Source organism: Mastacembelus armatus, chromosome 7 (genome assembly GCF_900324485.2).
Source record: "Mastacembelus armatus chromosome 7, fMasArm1.2, whole genome shotgun sequence".
Lineage (NCBI taxonomy): Eukaryota > Metazoa > Chordata > Actinopteri > Synbranchiformes > Mastacembelidae > Mastacembelus > Mastacembelus armatus.
In genome coordinates, this window is record NC_046639.1 from 1,482,862 (window position 1) to 1,506,468 (window position 23,607).

Genomic DNA, 23,607 nt, shown 5'->3' on the forward strand with positions numbered 1-23,607 from the left:
TCAGTCTATTTCCATAGTAAATCACAGCATCGTAAATTAGCATTTTTCCTGTTCCAGGCAGAAATGAGCTGAATGTCAAATCCCCTTCTTCTATTGAAAACTAAATCCAACACATGCCAAATGACCAGAGCAGTTGGTTGATATGAATAAAAATAGCTTTATTAATCTCAATTCAAAAATATATAAACAATTTGTGGACACACTGCTGTAAAACTCATTTCAGTGATTGTCATCATCAAAACTGTCTTGATTGTAAATGTCGTGATAACTAAATAACCCTTAGACTGACACTTTCACTTGGTAAAATTAATGTTACAGAACCAAATTATTTAAAATTTGAAGCAGATGTTGACCTGTGATTTTACCTAAACACGAATCATCTCTGTCCATTGTCACTGGCCATATTTCTGCAGTTTAAGGCATATTTTGGTATGTTATGTTTGTACTTTCGATGTGAAAAGGTGCCACTGAGCCCTTGTACAAATGTAAAAGTCTTATTATTCCTTTCTTTCAAATATCTGGTGAAGTTCAGGCTCTTTTTCCTCACAGATCGTTCCTCCACTCTGGGTCCAGGAGCTGCTGGACGACACTCTCTGCGGTCTCCACCACTGGAAAGATTCAGAGAGACAAAGCAGATGGATAATTTTTTTTTTTAAACCAACTGAAAATGTTGATTTTGAGCAGGATACTAATGAGAATGTGTGTCACCTTCAACGTTCATCTCGATGTAGAGATTAGCGAATCTCTCCACCACGTCGTCGTCTTCCTCTACATGAACGAAGCCCTGGAAGGCTTCTTCATCTCTACAGTACTTGATGAAGCTGCAAATGAGCAAGGAGGGAGAGAATAACGGCACAGATAAGAGGCACTGCTCTCTCAGATTTAAGTGTCAGTAAATGTACATTATGACACGTACTGTTTCCAGGTAGAATCAGATTCTAGCACTCGGGGGTTTCCCACCACAATCAGCAGGGCTTGGGCTCGAGTCAAAGCCACATTGAATCTCTGGTTGAGAGAAGTGTGTCAGAACAGCGTTGTGTGTATGGAGTAAACTGAGTATATGTACATGTGTTTGTTTTATGTACCTTCTCATTCTTGACAAAGCCCAGGTTGAACTCTTTGTCTATTTCCAAGTAATCGGGGCTGCTCCGGACCGTGGACACCAGGATCACTCTCCTCTCCTGACCTTGGAACTCCTCCACTGAACCAACCTGACACAGGTGTACACCAGTCAGACACTGTTTCTACTGCATGCTTTGTAATACTTAACAGTTTTTAGTTACCTTAAGGTGATCCATGTTTCTAACTTTGAGGTCTTTCCCAACTTTTTCCAAGGCCTTACGGATTTTCTGCACCTATGTGGCAAAGAGAGAAAAAAAAAAAAATCACCTCCAGCTTTTGATCTACATATAATTTTTTTTCTATTTTTCCAGTTCAGCAGGTGTTTGACTCCGATTAATCCAGACCTGTTTCCTGTAGGGGGCGATGATGCCTATGTCTTTGGGTGAGATGGTAGCCAGGCCCTTCTTGCCCTGCGTCTGCAGCAGTTTTTTCACATAGTCCATCAGCACCTCCACCTCTGTCACGTTGAAGAATGAAGGACTGCTGGCCTCACGCTCATCAACACCAGTGACGCTATGGAAGATCACTGGGAAGTTCTGAAAGATAGGTGGGAAATGTGTTACAGAAAACTGCTTTTGCATTCATATATACGGTACTTTTAAATACTTTTGTATTTTAAACACTTCTGTGCTGCTGTGAGGTTTATGTTCAACTATAACAAGCACGTGGGTATTTTTTTAAGAATAACAGGTATGTGGCAAAATCATTCTACTTACAATGACAAAAGCATAAATGAGAGAAAAGCAGCACGTTTCACATTTGAGAAGCTGAAATCAACAAATGTAAAAATACAATTATTTAATAAATACGCCAATCAATTAACTGATGACTAATTTTTTCAGCTCTAGAAAAAATACAAAAGTAAGAAAACACTGATTTCACAAGTTGCCTTCTTGAGTGTCACCTGAGAAACGTAATGTAACGCAATGTGGTCGTGTTGGTGTTCGGGGCGCTGCAGTGTGAAACGAGAGAAAGCTGACCCCCTTTCTGTTTGGGTCAACTTCTGCTCAAAACAACCATATGAAGATTATGAGCTTCAACTGACTGATATCGCCCCCTTGTGGACTGAGCTTGACTACACGTTCACCAGCGTGTCAGCTGGACCAGGTGCTGCTGTTTGCATCTGCACTCTTGCAGGAAGCAATGAAGCATATAAGCGCACTGGGAGTCTTCTTGCTTTAACTTCTAAATCGACCAGTGTGTGGTTGCACAGGCATCATATCTGTGTGCTAAAAGAAGCAGCATTACCATCTTTGGGAGGTACTCCCATCTGCAGTAGGAGTTGCGTAGAATTTCATCTGCGCAAACCTGCAGCTCTCCATCATAGAAGAGCTCATTGGGAACCTTCAGAATGGCAGGGTGGGACCTGAGTAAGACACATTGAAAATATGAAGTAGCTTAGAGGGTGTGGCAGAAAAGTCAAACATATCCTGTCTGTCTATAACAATCTCTTCTAACGCACCGGTAGTTGCGCAGCAGTTTGGTGACGAAGCGATTGTCGAACACGCCGTTGTTCTTCTGGTACAGAGAGAAATTATTCATCATGCGCTCCAAGAGGGACACTCCTGAAGACAGTAGAGCCGTTTAAGTCCAAAGACCTTTCAAATAGCAGCTTATAACATGCATGGCAGGAGCATGGTGACCTCTTTTATCCAAGTGTGAGTGCCTGAACTTACCCATGCCGTACCGCAGTGCAAACGGGGATCTGAGGATGGGTCCCAGCTGCTTGGGATCTCCAGCCAGAACAACCTGACCAGAGTCTGCATTCAGCAGGCCTTTATTTCATGGACAACAAAAATGAGCCGACTCGTAACACAAGTTCAGTGCAATGATAGAAAACACACTGCTGTTTGTTCTCTTTACCTGCCAGGGGGATTAAACATTCAGTTTCCGTAGCGTGTCCCGCCTCATCCACAAATATGTGAGTGAAATGTCCTGCAGGAATGCCTCCTGTGACCAGCCTGCACAGATCGGAGTACATACATTCAAGCCAACTGAAGGACTCACTAGTACAGATGGTGATGATGATGATGATGATGAGTCATTTGGATTGCAGAGGAAAATGAGGAAGATGTAAACACTGTGGTGTGCGACAGCCGTGTGCCATGCAGTGTGAGTCTTTCAGTACCTTCCGGTGGTAAACAGGGTGGTGACTATGATCTTATACTCCATCAGCTCCTCTTTAGGACCAAAAACATAAGAGTCCCCTACCAGGTTAGAGCATGCCTGTGAAAGTACCACAACATTTGTGCACACAAACTTCGGTGAGGCCAGAACAAGATTTCAACAGAACTAGGGAGCACAGCAGCACCACAGAAAGAAACTAGAACAGTGCTATGCATCACAACATCCACTAGGATGCAGATAATCTAACTGTGGCCAAGTGAATGAGTGTGGATGAATAGTGAAGGAGTTACTCTCTGATAAAAGAATTGCTTCAACATTCAAAATAAAACATCACACAGTGAAATGTCAGTCACAATCACTTGGGATGCAGGAACTAACTTGGGATCCTAACCTTCAGTCGTTCAGGGACGCAGTGTGGGTCCCTGCTGGTGGCATACATGCGGTGCACTTTACGCTCATCCACGTGGTCCAGAATCTTTGTGCAGAGCAGATCAGTTGCACTGTTGGAGGGAGCACAGGCCAGGATGTGGCAGAGAGGTTTGGTCTTCTCGATCTGCTTAATGGCCTCCACCAGAGTCACGGTTTTCCCTGAACCAGATAAAGTCAAGCACATTCAGTTTGCAGCTTTGTGAGCAGTTTGTAAGATGCCAGGTCAAACTGAAATTACTTAAACAATACGACTCTAAAAGGTAAGAAGATGCTTGTACCTGTTCCAGGTGGGCCAAACACCACGTAAGGGGCAGGTCGGGATGAGCCAGCTACAATGTGTTGAACTGCTTGATACTGCTCCGGGTTTTTCTCCAGCTTTGAGTCAAACAGCCTATCAGCAGGAAGAGAGAGGAACAGAGATGTGATGTCAAAGTAGAAAATATTTACATGCACAATCAAATACATCAGTGTAGGGCCAACCTGTTAGAATAACACGATTTATGATATAGCAACTTTTAAAATGCCTCCAGAGTTATATTACTTTCTGTTATTACTATTATTTACTCTCTGTATTTGTGGTCATTTGGAGATGTCTGTATGGCCTTTTATTTAAAAATTAATTTTTTTAGTCCTGCAGAGACATTTACATTTAACTACTCTGGTTATTTGTGCAGCTCAATCATTAGCTTTAATGACACACATTTATTCATGTGCAGAGATACGGACACACAGATACACATTGTACATAAGGTTATATAAAGTATTCCATAAAGTATTCTAACAGGCCTAACCTTAGGTTGGGAAGCTCAGGTTGTGGAAGGGCTGGTGCAGCAGGGAACAACACCTTTTCCAGTCCGTGGTCACCCGCCAGTTTTGCTGCTCTGTGCTGAAGTTGCAGAGTCAGACGGTTGAAAGTAAACTCAACATGGAACTTCATTTTGTCTACAAAGCGATCCAGTAATCTGCAGTGACATTCACAGACAAACCATTTGAACCATTTGAACCATCTCAAATAGCAAAAATGACTATTTGTAACGATTGTATGTTAATGTGCTGATAGGATCTTACTTGGAGCTAAAGCCCAGTTTGACCTGGTCCAGCTGCACACTGTGGACATAGCCGCAGTACTTCACACTGCGTTCTCCTGCAGGATACACCAGCAGCTGATCTCCTCGTAGAACTGATGGGCGGTTCTCAGACACACCAGGTACCTGGAGAGTGAACAAGAACAAGGTATGTGTTGCACTGTTAAAAAATCATTTAAGATATGTTTGATATCATCAGTCTTCTGTTTTCTCTTTGCACATCATTACCTCCATAATAAGAAGTCTCTTGTTGTTCCGGTCTTTCTGCATGATGGCGTATTCTCTTTCGCTGTTGGGGATGTTGTATCTCCTGATGTCCACCTCCATCTGACGCTCTTCCAAATAGAGAAGCAGCTGGAACTTCTCAGCGTACCTCTCCCAGCTCAAGGGACTCTCCAGCAGTTCTCTTCAAAGAAAATCCAAAAAGTAAAGAAACTTATTGTATGTCACCGTATATACTGTAGAACAGAAGCTGTGTTGAACAATATCACTGATGTATGTGTTTGTTGTCTGTTCACACCCTGACCGGTCCTGCCTCCTCCAAAGTTCATTTGTATATTCCTAAAATTGTTTTCTCATTTATGCTGAGCTGAGGCTGCTGCTATTTGACGGCCATACAGATACACAAATACATCCCGCCCCTCGGTGCTTCTGCATAAACTGCATCCCCACAAATTCATGGATGTGCGACAGTTACAGCTGGGCTCGATGACCACGAGAAAAATCTGGAGGAATCCAGAGCATCTGCTGGCTCAGGGTAAGTTAAGCCTAAATTTTATCGCCATGTTTCGTGAAAATACAGGTGACGTGCGGAACGTGTGACAATAAGCCTGACTATATTTAAAGAGTGTCTGTTATCAGCATTTGTAAGAAAACAGAATTTACCTTTTATCTTGGAAAGGAGCAGACCGCTTCAGGGAGTTGATGAGCTGGTCAATATATGGTGGTATTTTATGCATGGGTAGTCCGACCACGACTTGTAGTCGGTTCAGTGACAGCCTGGAAACATGAGACAAAATGAAAAGGGTGGTACGTCATTAAAAAAGACCATCCAGTATTAGACATACAGCATTTAAATGTTTATGTTTGCTGTATATTTAAGAGTGTATCAAGTAAATCCTGATACCCGTCAGGCTTCTGACCATCCACAACCGTGAACAGATCCACAGGGACTGAGGGAAGAATGAAACAAGGCCTGAAAGGCTTTTCAGGTTTCAGCTCCAGTCCTAAGGCAGTTACACACGTCGCCTCGATAAAGCGCACAATGTGGAATTTAGTTGAGGCCTGTAGATCTGGTTTGAATTCAAAGGCCAGAGTAGCAGGATAGAAACCAACAAAACTGCATTTGAAGTGAACCTGGATTTGATAGCTGTCACCTGAAAACAGAACAGACAATAGTGTTTAGTGTATTCATAGTGGCTCACTGTATCCATAATTCTCTCTCAGCAAAGCAAGCATCAATTCAAATAAAAGCAAACCTGCTTGTGATATTTTCATTACCTGGTTGTAGGGCCAGAGGGTTTGTTTTCGTCACCTTGTGCTCATCTTTCAGAGTTAAGTAGGTAAGCCAGTGCAGCGGGGTGTAGTAGGTAAAATGCACAGGCTGTGTTCCAGTGTTTTTCACATCCAGACTGATTACGTACTGTTTAGAGAAAAGAAATAGATAAAATGGAGCTGCCCATTTGAATAACTAATGCAGCTTTTTAGTTGTTTCAGTAGATGCAGCTTCACCTCATATGTGTCTTCCCTACACAGCTGAAGTTTCCCATTGTTAAACGGAGAGTCAGAGGTGATGCTGATACCACATTTGTCAGAGATTAACTGAGCCCTGCAGGTGCACAAAGAGCAAATGGTTAAACCAGAGCCAGAGTTTGGTTTCTTAAATGTATCATGGCACAAAGATACAGACTCTACACATCAGAAAGTGCACAGGATCAGTGTAGCCATTCCTTTCCCAGGCGTCTACACCAAAACTGTAAACAGGACAAGGTCATGAAACGGGCTGTTCTTAGGAATTTTATCTCTCTCTCTCTCTCTCTGAAAAAACAAATTTCACCAACTGCAAGTTTTTAACAATGATGATAATATATCTCAGACATTTCAGATGCTACAAGGTCATATGATCCTCACAGCGAGGCAGTCTGAATCTTACCTAACATTAAAGCTTACAGTGGCCTATACATCAGGTGATCTAACGGTCATTCAGCTACATTACAGTCATTTCTATGACAAGGTCTATAATAAAAACACGTTCAAGTTTTCTCTTTTATCAAGTTGCCAAAAACATGTTTGACTTCAGTGGACTGGACTGTGGAAAATATCAAGGACAGTTTTTTCTTCTGTAACCTCTCAAACTTCAACAGATTTAATCTAATCAGGACTAATCTGACCTATGAAGAGTCTGGATTATGGAATGCAGGACAAATATATTACTTCCTTGACGTACTCATTTAAAGCTGTGATACTTAATCTCTTATTAGAAATGGAATTTAGTATTCATAAATACGTTGTCAGTGTTTAATCACCGGAAAATACCAACCTTTGCATTTTCTTCATCTGAGAATGAGACTTTAAATCTACATGGGGACCGGGTCTCTTTTCAAAGAGGGAGCCATGTTGGACCGCCATGTTTCTACAGTAGCCCAGAACGGACAAACTGAATACTGGCTCAAGACAGGGAATCACGTTATGTTTTAAAGGTGATGGCCATCGTAGCCTCCTTTCCCCCTGGTAATGAAGGGGTGCTCTGAAGGCTGCATTCTGCAATCTCACCACCAGATGCTGCTAAATCTTGAATGTTACACCTTTAAATCACCATGATGCCTCTGTATCATGCTCCTCCAAAGAGCAGGGGTGCCCGACCCTGCTGGAGTAGCAAGACTGGAAGATACTATCTAGGAAGCTAAAGCTAACTGGTATCATCCAGCTTCTCATTGACTGAACACACTTGATCCAGGCAATAAACAGTGGGTCGTGCAGGGATAGTCGAAAAACAAGCAGGGCAGTGGCCCTCGAGGAACATGGGTTGGGAACCTCTGTCCTAGAGGGATGTTACAAACAAAACCAGTGACTCACTGCAACTGCCAACAGAAAACAACTTGCTTATTAGTGTCGGCCTTGAAAAGTAAGGTTTCTCAGGGGGCACATCCCAATTCCCTTATGGGATTGTTTCTATCTTGACCTGGAAGTCATTCAGGTACGCTATCCTTAAGGCTCCCAAAGCTCTTATTCTTGCTCCGAGGTTCTCCTTTTTTTTTTTCTTTGATAACCTCTCACCTGGTATTTTTTTTCTTGTATCTTACAAAGTCAGAAAAACCTGAATACAAGTATAATTTCCTCATACATTCTACTACCAGGATATGCTCTTCTTTGCCTTCCTTTCCAAAGAGATTAACCTTTTGTGTAGTGCACAGCCTTTCAGTTATCTCCACGACCTCTCTCGTCTACCTTCTCGTACACTGCAGCAACGTACGTGCATAACTAGATTAGAAATATCATTCATATGTACAGGTTTCCGTACATAAAAGGCTTTAGGGCAGCATGACGTTAGGAAAAGACTCTTACTGTGTGGTCCTGTTACCTGTCTCTCTTCAGTTTGTTTATCAGAAGACTGGCCAGTCTCTTTCGGTCACGAACCCCAGTCTGTGCTTCACCTGCCGAGGCCTCTCCAGGTGCAGGACTGGCTGCTGCATCCTGCACAGACTGGGGTTGACGGCGTCTTGGGTTGTGCCACTGATCCACATAGGGAGCTCTGAACTGTGTAGGACATCACTACGTGTCAGTTGTGTCTTTAGATGGAAAATTTGTTCACTGAGTGTACTTTGTTATTAGCACCAGTGGATGTAAAGCTAACCTCACCTGTTTTAAATGATACCTTATCTCTAACTACTTACGCCATAAATCCATATAAATATAATTGGGAACTTGAGACATATAAAAAGGGCTTTTTTTTCCAGACTGAAGGTTTCGTTTTTGAGGAAATGACACCAACCATTCATTCCTTCTACAAACACTGATTATTCAAGTGAGGCTTGTTGTCAAAATCCTTTTTTTAAAAAATTAAAACCTTGATGTTTTCGATTTGAGCATTATGTCTCAAATGTTTAATATTTTAGCATCAACGTAAAGTTCCTGTGTTTTATTCTAACGGTTATTGGCATGACACGGTTCATTAAATACACAAAAATGAAAGTGAAACTAGATTTACCGGATGTACTGTACATCTTTTACTCCTAATAAGTTAAATAATAATAATTATTTCCTTTCAAAATACACAAACAAATCAGAATTTTTCTCCTTTTAGTTGTGTATCAAGGTTTAAACAACTTGATATTTTCCCTCATTTGGCCTGAAAGTTTAAATAGCTCAAGTTAAATAACTGAAATCACATACATCATAGTAGTGTGATGATATTTTTTTATGAGATTTCTTTATGTATTTTAAATCAGAGGGATATAAGGAACATTTTTCCCACCAGGAGACTGCGCTAGAATAAGAGAGGGCAACACCTGATGGTTAACGGGAAGTTGTCCCTCGTTGGCAGAAAGAGAAGGGATTGCACAAAAAACCTAAAATCTCAAGCGAGATAAATTTAGTACAGTGATAAATTTTAGTCTAAATTGTTCTAATGTGACACCTGGTAGTGTCTCTCCTGTGGGCTGGTGCGATCACCAGTCCATCAGGCTCCTGACTACACCCAGCATATTTATTTAGAGTGTGGTCACAGACTTTAACCTGTAACTTAGAGCAATTAATCTCTGATTGAAGTTGACAGTTCTAATAAAATACATAATAAATTTGGGACTTTCACATCAACTAGAATTTGGCATTCACTGCACCGAAACCAGAGCCTGAGCCAAACAGAAACAAAGATGTGTTTGTATTTCCATCCAGTGTCATGTCTTAAAAACGATAAAGCAGGAAACATTATTATTGTGACAAATGACTGTGAGATCTGTGAGTGTGGTTACCATTGCACTGATATTTGACTGACCATGTACAGGTACATACCATGGAGTTGAAGTAGATACGGTCTCCTCGTCTTGTTATCCTTTGGGACCTTTTCAGGGCATAGAGGACTGAACTAAAGTTTGCATGTTTGATCCCCGCATTTCTGAAATAAACACAAAAAAAATGACCAAACCAGATAAAAACACAAACATGTCATACAAAAGTCCAGATTTAATAAAGAGCCACGAACCTTTGCCTGAACTCAATGTTGTAAATTTCTCTTAGCTCAAGTCTGTTTGTGATGGATGTTCGATCAGTGTCCTTCAGAAACTCAAAGTACTCGAGTCCACTTTGGAAGAGTACAGAAAATGTCTTATTTGCCATGATGAAAAATCAGTGTGATCGAAGTCACTCAGACATGAAAAGTCCCGATCTGTTCAGAAAACATCGCGCAGGGTGTATTTGCACCGTCCAGTGCAGGAAATCCGGAAGACTGCCGATCGCTTTATGTCCCTGGACAGTTCCGCACGGGCGGTGTCCGTGTCTCTGGTTACACGGAGCTGCGGTGCTTAGACACTGTCAGACTCGGAGCTTTAAATCATGCGCACCCTGAGCTGGAGTCGGTCCTGAGAAACGAAACTTAGCGTCATGAAAAAAGCCAAATGAGCGGAATGACTCGACAAACACGAACCACAACATTGTCACACACAGATTATTGATTAGGAGGAGTCAGTGAACGCGTCATTAATGTTGACTTCATGTTACGGCAACGCGATGAATAATAATCTTAATCACCTGTGTGACACCTGTCCTGCTGTAATTGGTCCAAACACGTGCTGTCATTATATTAGTCTTAAACTTAAAATATACTTAGTATACTTTAAGTTTACTTTGTATGTACTTATCAGAGTTATACTAACCAGAGTATACTCAGCTTGTACTGATAAGTAAGCAGAAGTATCTAAGTGTATTTGGACTATACACTTAGTATAACTGGAACAACAGATTCACCAATATTTATTTATTTATTCTTACGTTAAACTAATAAACACTTTCCCACATCATCTTAGACTGAACCAGTGTGGGGCGATCCAACACCTGGCACACGCGCTTAGCACATCTGCATTTGGCTTAAACTAAACAAATCTTTTTCCCTCTCGGCCCGCTCCCTTCAGAGGTCGCCGTCAGCAAAACAAACACACACTCAACTCTCATTTAATTGATTTTAGAGGATGACAGACCGTTCCCTAAGTATAGGTGGGAATCCTCTTCCACAGGGTCACAAACAGAAGAAAGGCGACTGGATCCAAGTGCAGGTTTAGTGTGTTTATTAACAAAACAGAGTACAGACAAAGGTGAGTTACCTCAGGGTGGACTGACTGTGTTTTCTTCAAGCTCCCTGTTTTTAACACTTTAATGATTCTTAGGGTTTATCTTTGTTAGAAACAGCATTTAAAAACATGTTTACTTATTCAGAATATGAGTCAGATCTCTTTAAACATAGACATAGGGCTGCAAACATGTTATGTCCAATAGTAGTCAGTCTGTATGGGGGACGAAGACCACATATCTCAGTCAGCTTCCCAACACCCCCAAGACCAAAACCTTCAACACAATCTCTTTCCAGATCAATCTGAAGCCTCTGATCAGCACTGGCCAATACACATTTTCACATTCCAGGCCGTCCCTCAACAAGAACAAGTATTTATTATGTTTGGTTTGAAAGCCATTAGTGAAGACCAAAGTGCCATCAGGTGGCACATCCATGGCACAAAAAGGATTTACAGCTGAGCAGCGCTCGGAGATCCCCATGTGAGAAGAGGCAGACCCCCCCCTAAATGTTTTGGTGTTAGTGTGTGTTCTGGGTTGTCCTTAGTGTGGACGTGTGTGTTGTAGTTAGTAAAACATGTCTACACTTAAGTTTGGTACATAATGCTCCCTAATAAATAACATCAGAAGTTAAGAAAACTCTTGGTGAACAACAAAGAGGAATCTTAAATAAACATTGTTGGTGTAGTTAAATTAATCATTAATTCACATTAAATTTGTCTAATAAATTAAAAACTAAATCTACAGTCAGGCTTAACATGATGCAGTGATATGAGTAAATGTGGGATTTAAATGTGGCTCAAAATGAGCATCTTAAAAAAACAGAACTCAACTGTATTTAAGATTTTTTTTGATAAGCAATACTTCAAAATCCACTTATGTGAAACTTACTTAAATGAAGTACAAAAGAATATATTTTCAGACGGCAGATCTGTCTTGTGTCCTGAGTAAGAGAGGCAGAGCTGTAATTGCCGGTTTCTCATCTTTTTCTTTATTCGTACTTTTCTTTAATGCTAAACACTGGACTTAAAGGTCAGTGTGTGAGGTCTGGATGTTCCGCCAACAGGGATCCGAATGTTGCTGGATCACTCTTCGCTGTGTGTTGTAGTACAAAGACAGACAAAAGAAGGGGGGGGAAGAGAAGCCAAACAGCTCTTAGTCTTCAAGGTCATTTTCAGACGATAGAAACACAAGCAGTGCCAAGTCTGAGGGTATGTGTGAATGCACTTATCACCACAGAGCTGCAGCATGTAGAGCAGTCGGTGTCTCCTCCTCCACATCACAAACTGTAATTCCACAGTAAGCCCCTTCTTCATAGCAGTGGTGGATAAACCTAAGAGGCATTTTGGGGTTAGATATGTGTTTGTCCAGTGTGCCCTCCTCTGAAACAGTATTGGACTGATGAGGACTTAGAGCCGTTACCTGTTCCAGATCTTGTCCGTTTTTAAGACTCGTGGGTCGCCCACCACAATCAGCAGAGCTTGAGCCCGGGTCAGTGCCACGTTGAACCTCTGCACAGACAGTTTCACATAGTGTGCATGTATTAAGGTGTGTCCATTGTAGGCATTAGACGTTTCATGGAAATCAGTCAAATGTTTTCACCAAGGTGCTCAAAAATTCCTCACAGGAGTACAGGAGTACCTGTTTAATTATGGCTAAATGGTATAAGTACATAAGTACTACTTATTGTCCTTGTGTATTATTCTCACTTTCTCATTGTTAACAAAGCCCAGAGTGAACTCTTGTTTATCTGCGGTCAGTCTGGGATTGCTGCGCACTGTAGACACCAGAATCACATTGAACTCTTTACCCTGAAACTGCTCCACTGAGCCAACCTGTGAATTCATAAACACAGTTTTGTTTAGTTCAGCTCCTTCCAACATGTTCCACAATGAATGTGCAGTAACGATGTATATCCATACCAGTATGTTCTCCAAGTTCTCCTTCATGAGATCTTTGTCCATATGAAGGGACTTCTGGATTTTCTCCACCTGTCAGCACACAAAAACAGAATGATGCCAGCAGAAGTACTACATGCAGTGTACTGATAAAACTACCACTTCAGCAGTACGGTGTTGTTTTAGTGAAGGAGTATGTGGTTATTTGTTTTATGTAAACATAATACTGGGCCGACCTGCTCACCACACAGACTTTACACTTAGATGACACAATGCAGACATAAATATTGTCAGTATAACACAAAGAGGGTGAGCATAGCCGTTAGCAATGAAGTTGAATGAACTGATCTTGAATTTTCCTTCATGAATTAATATTTGATCTTATTCTATTTTATCTTTACAAGGAAAGAGCAGCTGGGCAGACCTGGCGATGCCATATCCAGGTGAATTACCAGTGAATTATTGTGATAATATATTCACCTGTTGTCTGTACGGGGCAATAATACCAATTTCTCCTGGTACAATTGTAGTCATGCCCCTTTTGTGCAGATGTTTGACGAGGGATTTTACATATTCCTTCAACACCTGCACCTCTGCCATGTTGTAAACAGAGGTGCTGTTGGCGTCACGTTCATCAGTGCCTGCCACTCCATGGAAGATCAAAGGGAAGCCCTGAGACAGAAAGACGAGTGAGCTGGATGGGTGGATAAGACAGAGAAAACTGCACGTGAGTGTGAGAGTCTATATTACTTTCTTGGGCAGATGTTCCCATTTGCAGTATGAATTGTATTTCTTCTTTGGAGCATAGCTCTGAAGCTCCCCTTTATAGAAGAGCTCATTGGGAATTTTAAGAATGGCCGGATGAGACCTGAGAGTGAGAAGAGAAGAAGAAAATTACTGGAAAACAAATTGTGACGTTTGGGCGATGCATGGGCACGTGGTGATATCAAAGATGGTGTCAAAAGAGAGAAGACGGGGCAGTAAAGTTAAGTATCACCAATGCTACACCTGTAGTTCCTCAGTAATTTGGTGACAAAGCGGCTGTTGAACCCATATGTCTCATGTGACTTGTACAGTTTGATGTCTCGCATCAGACGCTCCAACAAGGACACACCTACAAAGAGTGAATGGCTTCAAACCTCCTTTTGTACAGGAAATAATAAGTAGCTATCAGATGGCCCTTAAGCATTAGTTCAAGATGTAATGAGTTATTCGCAGATCTTAAACTTTGCTCAGATTTTGCATTAAATAAAGTTTATATAATAGAAATATTACAGAAATTAGAAGTGTTAGCAAGCGTTTTGAAACTTCATGCACCCTGATGCTGTTTTCCTATATGTGCACGTCATTAAGTACTTAGCACTCACCCCTGCCATGTTTCTTTGCCATTCTGGATGTGATGACGGGGCCTAACTGTTTAGGATCCCCAGCCAGTACTACCTGGCATCTATGTGGATTCAGTAGACCTGTGGAGCCACCGCAGACATGTGAATGGCACAGAATATACAGAAAGTTAAACCTATTTTCAGATATTGCGTGTTAAGAAAAGTTAGACTTGTTTTTCACCTGCCAGAGGGACGATGCATTCTGTTTCTGCAGCCTGGCCTGCCTCATCCACAAAGAGGTAAGTGTAATGACCTGGAGGGATCCCTCCGGTCACTAACCTGAAGAGAGAGAGAGATAAATCTTAATATCTAGATAAAGGAATAGCAGCTGTTGTCTTTTTGTGAGCATTCTGCAGAAGTGTTGTGTTATTTAGCCTAGCCTCGCTGATAGTTTTAGTATTTCACCTTCAGGAAGTGAGGATTTATTGTAGGCCTATTGGTAGGCAGCATTAGTTTCAGTTTGACACACCTATTTAACTTCCAGCTGAGTGTAAACTTTAACTGGATTTGAAGATTTAATTTATAAAACATTTAATCTGTAAAACCTAACTCTAAAACCAGATTCCTGCCAGTATGCATGTTGGCTATAGTTCAGTGTTTGGTCACACACACACATACACACACACACACCTACAATATGCGTAATGCACTGATTAATCCTATTATTTATTCCACCAGTGCTTTTCCTGTTTCAACATGTCAAAATGTGTATCTGCTGTGAAAAATGCCTTACTGGATATTTACAAAATTAACAAACACAGAACCACATTTTTGCTGTAAATTGAAAAGTATTATGACACTTCAATACAAACACTTGAATTAATGCATGGCATTCACTTTCATACCTTGCTGTAGTCAGCAGAGTGGTGACCAGGATCTTATACTTCATCAGCTTCTCTTTAGGGGGCATCATAAGTACATTTCTGTCACGGTTTAGGTTACAGCAGTACTGTATAAAACAACAAAGCACATGCACTTCTATACAAACATATACAGGACGGTGCACATCGGCATGCAGAGACCAGAATAGTCTGAGAGTAGTAAACTAGATTAAATATAAGTACATATTTCTTCAAGAATCTTTCATCTACATGCAGATGTGTTTTATAAACCACTTTTGTTAGAACTTTTGGTTCATGTGATAAAATAAGTTTGTTTCTAAGTTTGTTTATTTTTGAGCAATTGAGTCAAAAAATGCAGACCTTTATGTTTTTGGGAATATTTCTCACTGGACAGGATAGGGCATACAAGCGATACACCATGTGCTTGCTTATCTTTGCTTCCAGGATCTTTGCACAGAGGTGATCAGTTGCATTGTTGGAGGGAGCGCAAGCCAGGATGGTGCATGAGGCCTGAGTTTTCACAATCTGCTTGATGGCTTCCACCAAAGTCACAGTTTTCCCTGATCAATGCATGTAAAAATACATTATTCAAAATGTGAAGAATAATATGTAGGTAACAGGGTTCATTCACACACACACACGTGCATGCAGTACCTGTGCCAGGTGGACCAAATACTAGGTAGGGGGCAGGTTTTGCAGAACAAGCTACAATGTGTTGAATGGCAGTGCACTGCTCCGGGTTGTTGTCGAGCTCTAATGGTCTAATGACAGACAGACACAGTTGCAAATGGATGATTTCAGAGGTGAATGTTTATGAAGAGGTATGTTTGCATGCACAGAGAAAACCGAAACTAGTGACAACAGGATAAAAAGACACACAGGCTCAGTGAAACGTGCTGAAGTTTGATCTCGTCTGTACCAAGTTTTGAATGTCTGAGTTAGTCTGACCTGTGTAGATGTGAACGGTGGGAAGAAAACTCTCCGGTGGGGAAAAGTACTTCCCTCAACCTGTGCCTGTGCACCAGCGCCACTGCTCTATGCTGGATACGGAGGGGTATATGGTTGATGGAGAAGTTAACGCGAAACTTCATGCCATCCTTGAAACGACTCAGGAACCTGCATTGAAATTCACATGTAGTCATGTGTAACAAGTTTTTAAAAAAAAAAAAAAAAGCAATTGGCACGCACTTAAACCAAGATGCATTTCAGTGTCTTGTCTGCACACATATAAATCACGTTCCAGTACTACTACACCCTGTTTACTATGATGCCTGTGAAATTAGATAATGATCATTTTTGTTGTTGGTATCTTCCTTTTCCCTCTATCGTCCAGAGTCACAAAGAAAAGGTGTGAACAGTCCAGCCTTAGACCAGGAAAGGTAAGCAGCTTCAACTTGCAGTTTATACACATAACTCACACTACTGACAGAAAAGCAACAGTGAAACGAGGTTTTCAGACAGTTGACTATGACGTATGTGCTGTGTATTTTTCAATGTACTGTATTTTATATAGGTGAAAATTAAAACCTGAGGATATGTCAACATTATGTCACATCGTATAGATTTGGCCAGTTAACCACTTGGAGCATTTCTTGCTTTCAGACAATGGGCTGTTCTTACATTTTACTGAATTCCAGGTAGACATGCTTTGCATCCACATGACTGACCCAGCCTCTGTAAAGGTTATTATCGAAAACGTGTGACTTGGTTGAAGGAGTCACCAACACTTGGCTCCCAGACAGCCACGATGTTGAGTTGTTAGAGAGACCTGCAGTCTGATGAGAAAAACATTCATGTGTAACTTATTGTTTCATGCTCAGTCTTGAAAAGCAATGAGTCGCCAGCTTTTAGAGCTTACTGTGTGTGTGTGTGTGTGTAACAGATGCATCACCTGCATAATGACAAGGTCTGTGTTGCTTTTGTGTCTGAACATTGGCACATCATCCTGGCTGGATTTCATAATATCTGTCTCCAACTGGAGCTCCTCAAGGTGCAGCAGCATGTGGCTCCTCCAGATGTAGTTCTTCCAGTTCAGAGGTTTCTTCCTCAGCTCTCTAAAGAGATCTCAGTGCAATGAAAGTTCTAAAGGCACAACAGGCACTGTTTCCTGCCCTGAAAACATACTGCATGTCTCATTGTGGCATGTCTAAGCACCTTGAAATTGAAACTTTGTTAGTTTGCAGTCGTCCATATTCCCTACAAACTAGTACCTTTCACACAGACTTTAAACAGTGCTAAAAAGAAGTTGTCACAATGAAAACAGTTGTGTGGAATAAAAATGCTCACAGAGTGAATCAGCAGATGACTGTTGCTTCAATTATTAATTTAGGGAACTGGTTTGGTGTATTTTTCTTACATAACAGCACAGTCAGGACAGCATGCCTATTAGTGTTTGTAGAACTGCTCTTTGCTCAGGGTGGAGTGGAAATGAGTCATTATTGCATGACTGACTTATTTTCCTTTATTTAAAGATTTTCCATATTTCCCTAACATTTGTTGTTAGTGAGAAGAAGCGTAATGAAGGTTAACATCATTTTCTTACTGAAAGCATGAAGCTTTGAATACATACATGTCTAATTTCTTGAGATCTTTTATACTGTCAGGCATCGCATATTGCTTCAAAGGAACCACAGGCTTGAGCCACATCAATTTAACACTGGAGTGGAAAAACAGAGAAAAGTACAGAACAGCATTTATACAAAGGACTCATAATACAAGTGACCAATACATGACGCATCTGTGACGCACTGGACTGTACAGTATATATACTGTACATTGTAAAATGGGATGGGTGTTACTGATAGACTGATATTCAAAACCTCTTCCATAATGATTTTTTGTAAATTCATTTTACACCAAAGTAGTGGTTGATTTCAGAAGCAGTACAACATAATCATCACTCTAAAATAAATATGAATATTGCATGATATTAATGCATTATACCCCACAGCAGGTGTCCGCTTCATAACTTGTAGGTGGCATAATGACCGGGTGGCTGTGGGTAGGAGCTCTTCATTGACGGATGTCTGATGCACAACTTCCAACAGCCGCATAATCTCAAATTTGTCTGAGGATTGCTGGCTTCTTTCAAATGTAAAGACCAGTAACTGTTCGTAGAAGCCTGCATGCTCGGAACAGAACGTGACCTTGAGTTTATATTCCATTCCTAGAAATGGCAAAAGACAATAAAAGAAATTAGGCATCACACACACCTGTTACCTGCTCTTTGTGTTCTTTCTCATTGTGTGTCTTCTTCATACCTGGTCCGAGAATTTGATGCTTGATAGTGTTGATAATGTTTCCATGACAGTCTCTGACAGTGAAAATGTTCTCTACGAGGTCAAAGGCCCGAAAAGTTAAATAAACCGTTTGAGCACCAGAGTTCCTTACAGTGAACAGCACGACTTTCTGTTGGGAGTGAAACATGTCATATGCAAAACATCAGTATTAACACTGGCAAATGCACATCCACACAGACAAAGAGCCTGGTTACACAAATATATACAAATGCTCTTAGAGCCATTATGCCCTTGCTTTGTGAAAGCTACCTAGGTAAGAATTAACACCATGAAAGATCTGTATATTTGCTGGGGTGTATTCATGTTAGAATAGTGGGCCTATGTAGGATGAGGGTGTGTCTAAGTGACAAAAATTCAACTAACCTACACTGCATGTTTTAACTCAGATTCACTGCAAATGTTTTGAATGTTGGTATTATTAACTTATTAATGTCACTGGGCTCTTGTCAGGTTTACGCTACACTGACTCGGTTCTTTTCCCTGAAGGCAATGAAAACACACGACAACTTTGTACCGAGTATCTGCTCTGCAAGTGAAATCGCCTCAGTTGCAGATGGAGAGAAGAGACTTCCTTCTCTCCCCCATGCGACCTTGACTCCCCCTTCACTGAGCAGTCTTTTACTTTTTTTTTTTATAGTGAGGAACAAAGAAGGCACAGGGTGCGTGGGTGCAGTTAGAGTTTTCAGCTACATAGGTCATAAGGTTGTGTGGTTTATCTGGTAAAACAGACAGCTGTTAAAACATCTTACACAAACATGGTATTGTCTTCAAATCCTGTTACACAATGGCAACAATTGAACTATTGACCCCATGACCCCAACAGCTCTGATCTAACCAGTAAAAGGTACAATATAAAAGGCCTCGTAGTCCATCTCACCTTCTTTTCATAGACAGTGAGGCAGATCTTCTCTTCTGTTGACGCAGGATCTGAGGTGACGATGACACCGTATTTACTGGAGGTTACCTGAGCCCTGTGTCGGTGGACAACAGTGATACTAGCGAATACTGGACTGGACAAAAAGATGTTTCAAAAACTTTATGTACAAAATAACTGGTCTCTGCTTTAAAAAAAACAGTTAAGGTGCTTTCAGACAAGGAGGAAGTCACAAAGAAAAGAGGTATGTATATAATTTATGCTTGTTGGTAAAAAACTATTAATTGTAATGAAAACAGAAACACAACAGCTGATGGAGCTGGGGAAGCTTTAAAGATGCCAGGAAGCACTGGGATCTTCTGCCTGTGAACACTTCAGATTAACTTTTGGAAAAGATCATTTGGTCTGAACTATTTTTGTTTGCTTATCTACTCATTCAGTCCACTGTGAGGTTCTAATTGTAGGCTTTCTTACCTATATTGCTGGAATAACTTGGCCATTTTCAAACGGGCTTGAATCTTTTGATGGGCCTGCTGAGCCATCTGTGCTTCAGCTTTAGAAATATTTTGTGTCCCACACAGGTAGCCAGATTTTCCTAATCCACTCTTCTGGATAGACCGTACAGCAGGCAACATCTGTGGCGTCTGTCACTGCTGGGAAATAATCTCATTTGATCCTGTGTGGAACTAAAAGAAAGAACCAGAGAGGTACTGCTGAAAAACCAGCAGTATACTTCAAAACTATGGCAAGTTCTCCCACAAACTTGAGAGAACCTGCAAAGTACCTTGAAAATCTTAGGTTTGGTAGCATGGGTGCTGTTTTAAAAGCATAGGGTAGTCTCACCACATATTAACTTGATTCAGATTTGCACCATGCACCTCGTCAGAACTAGCTAATAAATAAAAATAATCCATTGCATTATTTTGAAAACATCTTCATATTAACTTTACTTTACCACAATGTGTGCACATTACTGTACTCATTTAAACTTTGTAGATTTGAATGTTTAGTAAAGTTTATTTCAGACACAAAGAAAAGGTCCATATAACACACACTTTTGCAAGTAACACGGGTAACAAGCAGGGAACCTAAAGTTAATGAAAATGATAGAAATATTGACAATATCAAATATTTATTTATCAAATGAAGAAGCTAGCCACCTAGCTAATCGTTGCCACATGTAGCTAGCTATACATCTACAGTGAAAGAACTGACAGCTAGCTAGCGTTAGCTAGCTTCGGTGAAGCCGGCACAAAATAGGCAGCAGCAATGAAACCAACTAGCTATTTTCTGCCTATTTTATAACTGTTTCCTAGTTAACTCGTTAATTTAACAACCAGCATGGATATGAAATTACTGGTTGTGACGGTAAATTTAATATTAACTGTCCTGTGTAGTCTGCGATTTATTTTTCAGCGGTGTGACCTTGAGGTAGCTAATGCTAACTTGGCTAACACCAACAGAGCTAACCTTAACCTTAAGCATCGCAAACAGCAGCAATTTAACTAACGTTACTCTCTTATAAGTTAATAACCTACTTCATACGATGACAACATGTAGCAGCATCGGAAACCGGCTTGGCAAAGTGAATTTAAAGTAAAGTTTAGATTTGAAGATAAACACATGTGCATCTTGGCAACCTGAGGCTAATGTAGCTAGCTAGTTAGCTCAAAACGTGTAGACGTTCATAAGGTTTTATGTTTCTCTCTCGAATATAAATATAAAGATATATATCTTATTCTTTTTTGAGTTTTCCTTATCGTTTAGAAATTCGCCTAATTTATAGTCAGGGTTTAGGTTATGCTGAGGGGAGGATTGTGATTAGTTTGTGGAGAGAAACAGACACGAAACGTCAACACCAGAACTTTTGCGCTAACTAATTTACAAAACGAGTTAATCGTCCCGCGCATGCGTGGAAGAATGGCCCCAGAACAAAGCCCAAAACCTTCACTAGTCAAAGTCAAATTTATTTATAAAGCACATTAACACAACCAGAGTTGACTATAACTATATAGAACTAGCTATATAAAATACAACATAGTAAAATAGAATGTCACAAATAGATAGTCTAAGTAGGATAATTCAAACTAGTAAAAGGAGGTTAAAAGCCAAGATATGTCTCTGTGACCAGTACCAAATGCCAAAGAGAAAAGGTGCGTCTTTAATAGGGATAGGTGCTCTGATGTGCAACAACAACTTGTTCCACAGACTGGGTCCAACTACAGAGAAGGCTGTGTCTCCTCTGGTCTTTAGCCTGGCCCAGGGCACAGCAAGAAGATACTGGTCTGCAGACCTCACAGGGTGGGGCTGTGGTTAAAGGCTGCAAGAGCTCAGATAAATAAATTGGGGCCATGCCATTTAGGCTTTTGAAAACAATTTAAAAATTTAAACTGTATTTTAAAAGAAACTGGGAGTCAGTGTAAAGACTGGTGAACAGGTGTGATGTGGTCTCTACGTTTCTTCCCTGTTAAAAGACTAAAGTTGGGTGGTGGAGATATAAGGGCTAAGAATTGGTTTTGCAAATTCTCTTTTTTGAACATTCCTGAATGGCTTGAGTACTTTATGCATCTGTAAATTTAAAGATCTACATTACAGCTGCCAAGCTGCATGTTGTGTTACATTTCACTTTATTCAAACCTATTGCATCTCCTCTTTTTTATGCTCACTGTCCTTACTTGAGCCCCTTGTCTTGTACATTGTTTAATGTGATGTCTGCACTGATTGTATGTGCACTCATCAGTCTTGTGTAGTTTTTGTACACACAAATACATATTGTAGAGTGTGTATTGTTTTATATAGCACTATATGTGCTGGAGGAACTTTGTTTTGCTTTACACTGTAGATGGTTGAAGCAACAATAAAAGTCCTTAAACCTTGACATATACTCAGATCTTCAGAGCAACACTGCATCACATTATATAGTAATATTATACAAATTTAAATGCAGGACTCTCACTAGTAGTGTTGACATAGGCCTATTGTTCCTTTTAACTGAGTGAAAGGTTATTCAATAGGCATCTCTATCACTTTATTGACGCTAAAACTGAAACTTAAGGAAATCTGCCAAGTAGGCTATGCTGTAAAAATGATTAGGGTACATCGCATATTAGATACTGCAAATAAATGTTAATCAAGCACAAATGAAAACGTCAAATGTTAAATGAAATTGATAAACTTGCTGTTTGCTCATGTGTTTTTTCACTGAAGGTCCTTCAAAGTGTGGAGAGGCTCAGGCAGACTGGGGACAACAGAAAAGAGAGGGAGAGGAAACAGCATGCAACAGCATTTGGATGGAACTCACCTGAACAGAAGGTTTTCCTGCTAAATGACTGAAACAGCTGATGTAAGTTTGGCTTGTTTCCATTTTTCTACTGTAACTGTGGCCACTAGAGGGCAGCACAGACTAATATTTGCATTAGTCATGTTTTTGATAAATGGTCCACAAGTTCAGCTTGTGAGGTGATTTGCTTGCACTGTTGAAAGCTGCTATTCTGATTCTGATAAATTGTGTTTATTTGAATGGATTTTATTTGGTATCTTCATACAGTAGCTTTTACACAGGGACTTAGAGCAGTGAGCTACAATTTTATAATTGCACTGTAATATTTCTGTAAGTATTTGTTTGTTTTGATGTGATATATTTGTCAGGTTGTATTTTTTGCCATTTTATAAGATAGAAGCTGGGAGCTGGGGTAGGCTCCAGCAGATCCCCGTGACCTTAAATAGGAATAAGCGGGTATAGATAATGCATGGATGGATATTATGATGTTATTGTGGATACATATTGTATTTATATTAGAGCTGAAATGCTTAGTTGAGCAATTGCTAGTGAAAAAATTCCAAACATTGTCTGATTCCAGTTTGTCAAATGGGAGACTTAGTTGTCTTTGCCTGCATCCATCCATCATCTGCCGTTTATCCTGGTGTATCCAGCGTCGCTGTTGCCTGGAGCCAATTCCAGCCGACATTGGGCGAGAGGTGGGGTACACCCTGGACAGATAGGTGGTCTATCAAAGAGCTGACACATATAGACAGACAAACACTCACATTCACACCTACGGACAAATTCGCCAATTAGCCTAACCCCAAACTGCTTGTAACTGTAGGTAATATAGGTTGAGCTCATGTTTTTACTTTTCAGATTTCAAGATTTCTGTATTGTTTTTGCTGTGTAAGAGTTTAGTGAAACTAAGTGTGCAGGAATCTGTAAATAGGTGCACACAGACAGCAATGGTATCTGAGCCAGGGAGGTGTCTCTGATAACTGA

General features: G+C 40.6%; 2 protein-coding genes across 2 annotated transcripts; both read right to left on the reverse strand.

Moving 5' to 3' along the window:
* Positions 1 to 133: 133 nt before the first annotated feature.
* LOC113145518 (putative helicase mov-10-B.1) lies at positions 134 to 10,334 on the reverse strand. Its single transcript, XM_026332345.2, has 23 exons — positions 9,964 to 10,334; positions 9,774 to 9,876; positions 8,344 to 8,519; positions 6,495 to 6,591; positions 6,264 to 6,405; positions 5,890 to 6,139; positions 5,649 to 5,762; positions 4,992 to 5,169; positions 4,747 to 4,889; positions 4,470 to 4,640; positions 3,957 to 4,069; positions 3,641 to 3,837; positions 3,251 to 3,348; positions 2,986 to 3,083; positions 2,799 to 2,897; positions 2,585 to 2,687; positions 2,371 to 2,488; positions 1,467 to 1,658; positions 1,284 to 1,355; positions 1,086 to 1,211; positions 917 to 1,005; positions 709 to 821; positions 134 to 608 (listed from the first exon to the last, which is right to left on the reverse strand). The coding sequence occupies exons 1-23, from the start codon at positions 10,095 to 10,097 to the stop codon at positions 544 to 546; spliced, it is 2,991 nt and encodes a 996-aa protein (XP_026188130.1). The 5' UTR covers positions 10,098 to 10,334; the 3' UTR covers positions 134 to 543.
* Positions 10,335 to 11,539: 1,205 nt separating this feature from the next.
* LOC113145116 (putative helicase mov-10-B.1) lies at positions 11,540 to 17,346 on the reverse strand. Its single transcript, XM_033325302.1, has 16 exons — positions 17,059 to 17,346; positions 16,788 to 16,942; positions 16,116 to 16,283; positions 15,822 to 15,928; positions 15,528 to 15,727; positions 15,171 to 15,274; positions 14,507 to 14,604; positions 14,308 to 14,406; positions 13,949 to 14,054; positions 13,691 to 13,808; positions 13,421 to 13,612; positions 12,965 to 13,033; positions 12,752 to 12,877; positions 12,465 to 12,553; positions 12,277 to 12,375; positions 11,540 to 12,137 (listed from the first exon to the last, which is right to left on the reverse strand). The coding sequence occupies exons 1-16, from the start codon at positions 17,167 to 17,169 to the stop codon at positions 12,128 to 12,130; spliced, it is 1,851 nt and encodes a 616-aa protein (XP_033181193.1). The 5' UTR covers positions 17,170 to 17,346; the 3' UTR covers positions 11,540 to 12,127.
* Positions 17,347 to 23,607: the final 6,261 nt, after the last annotated feature.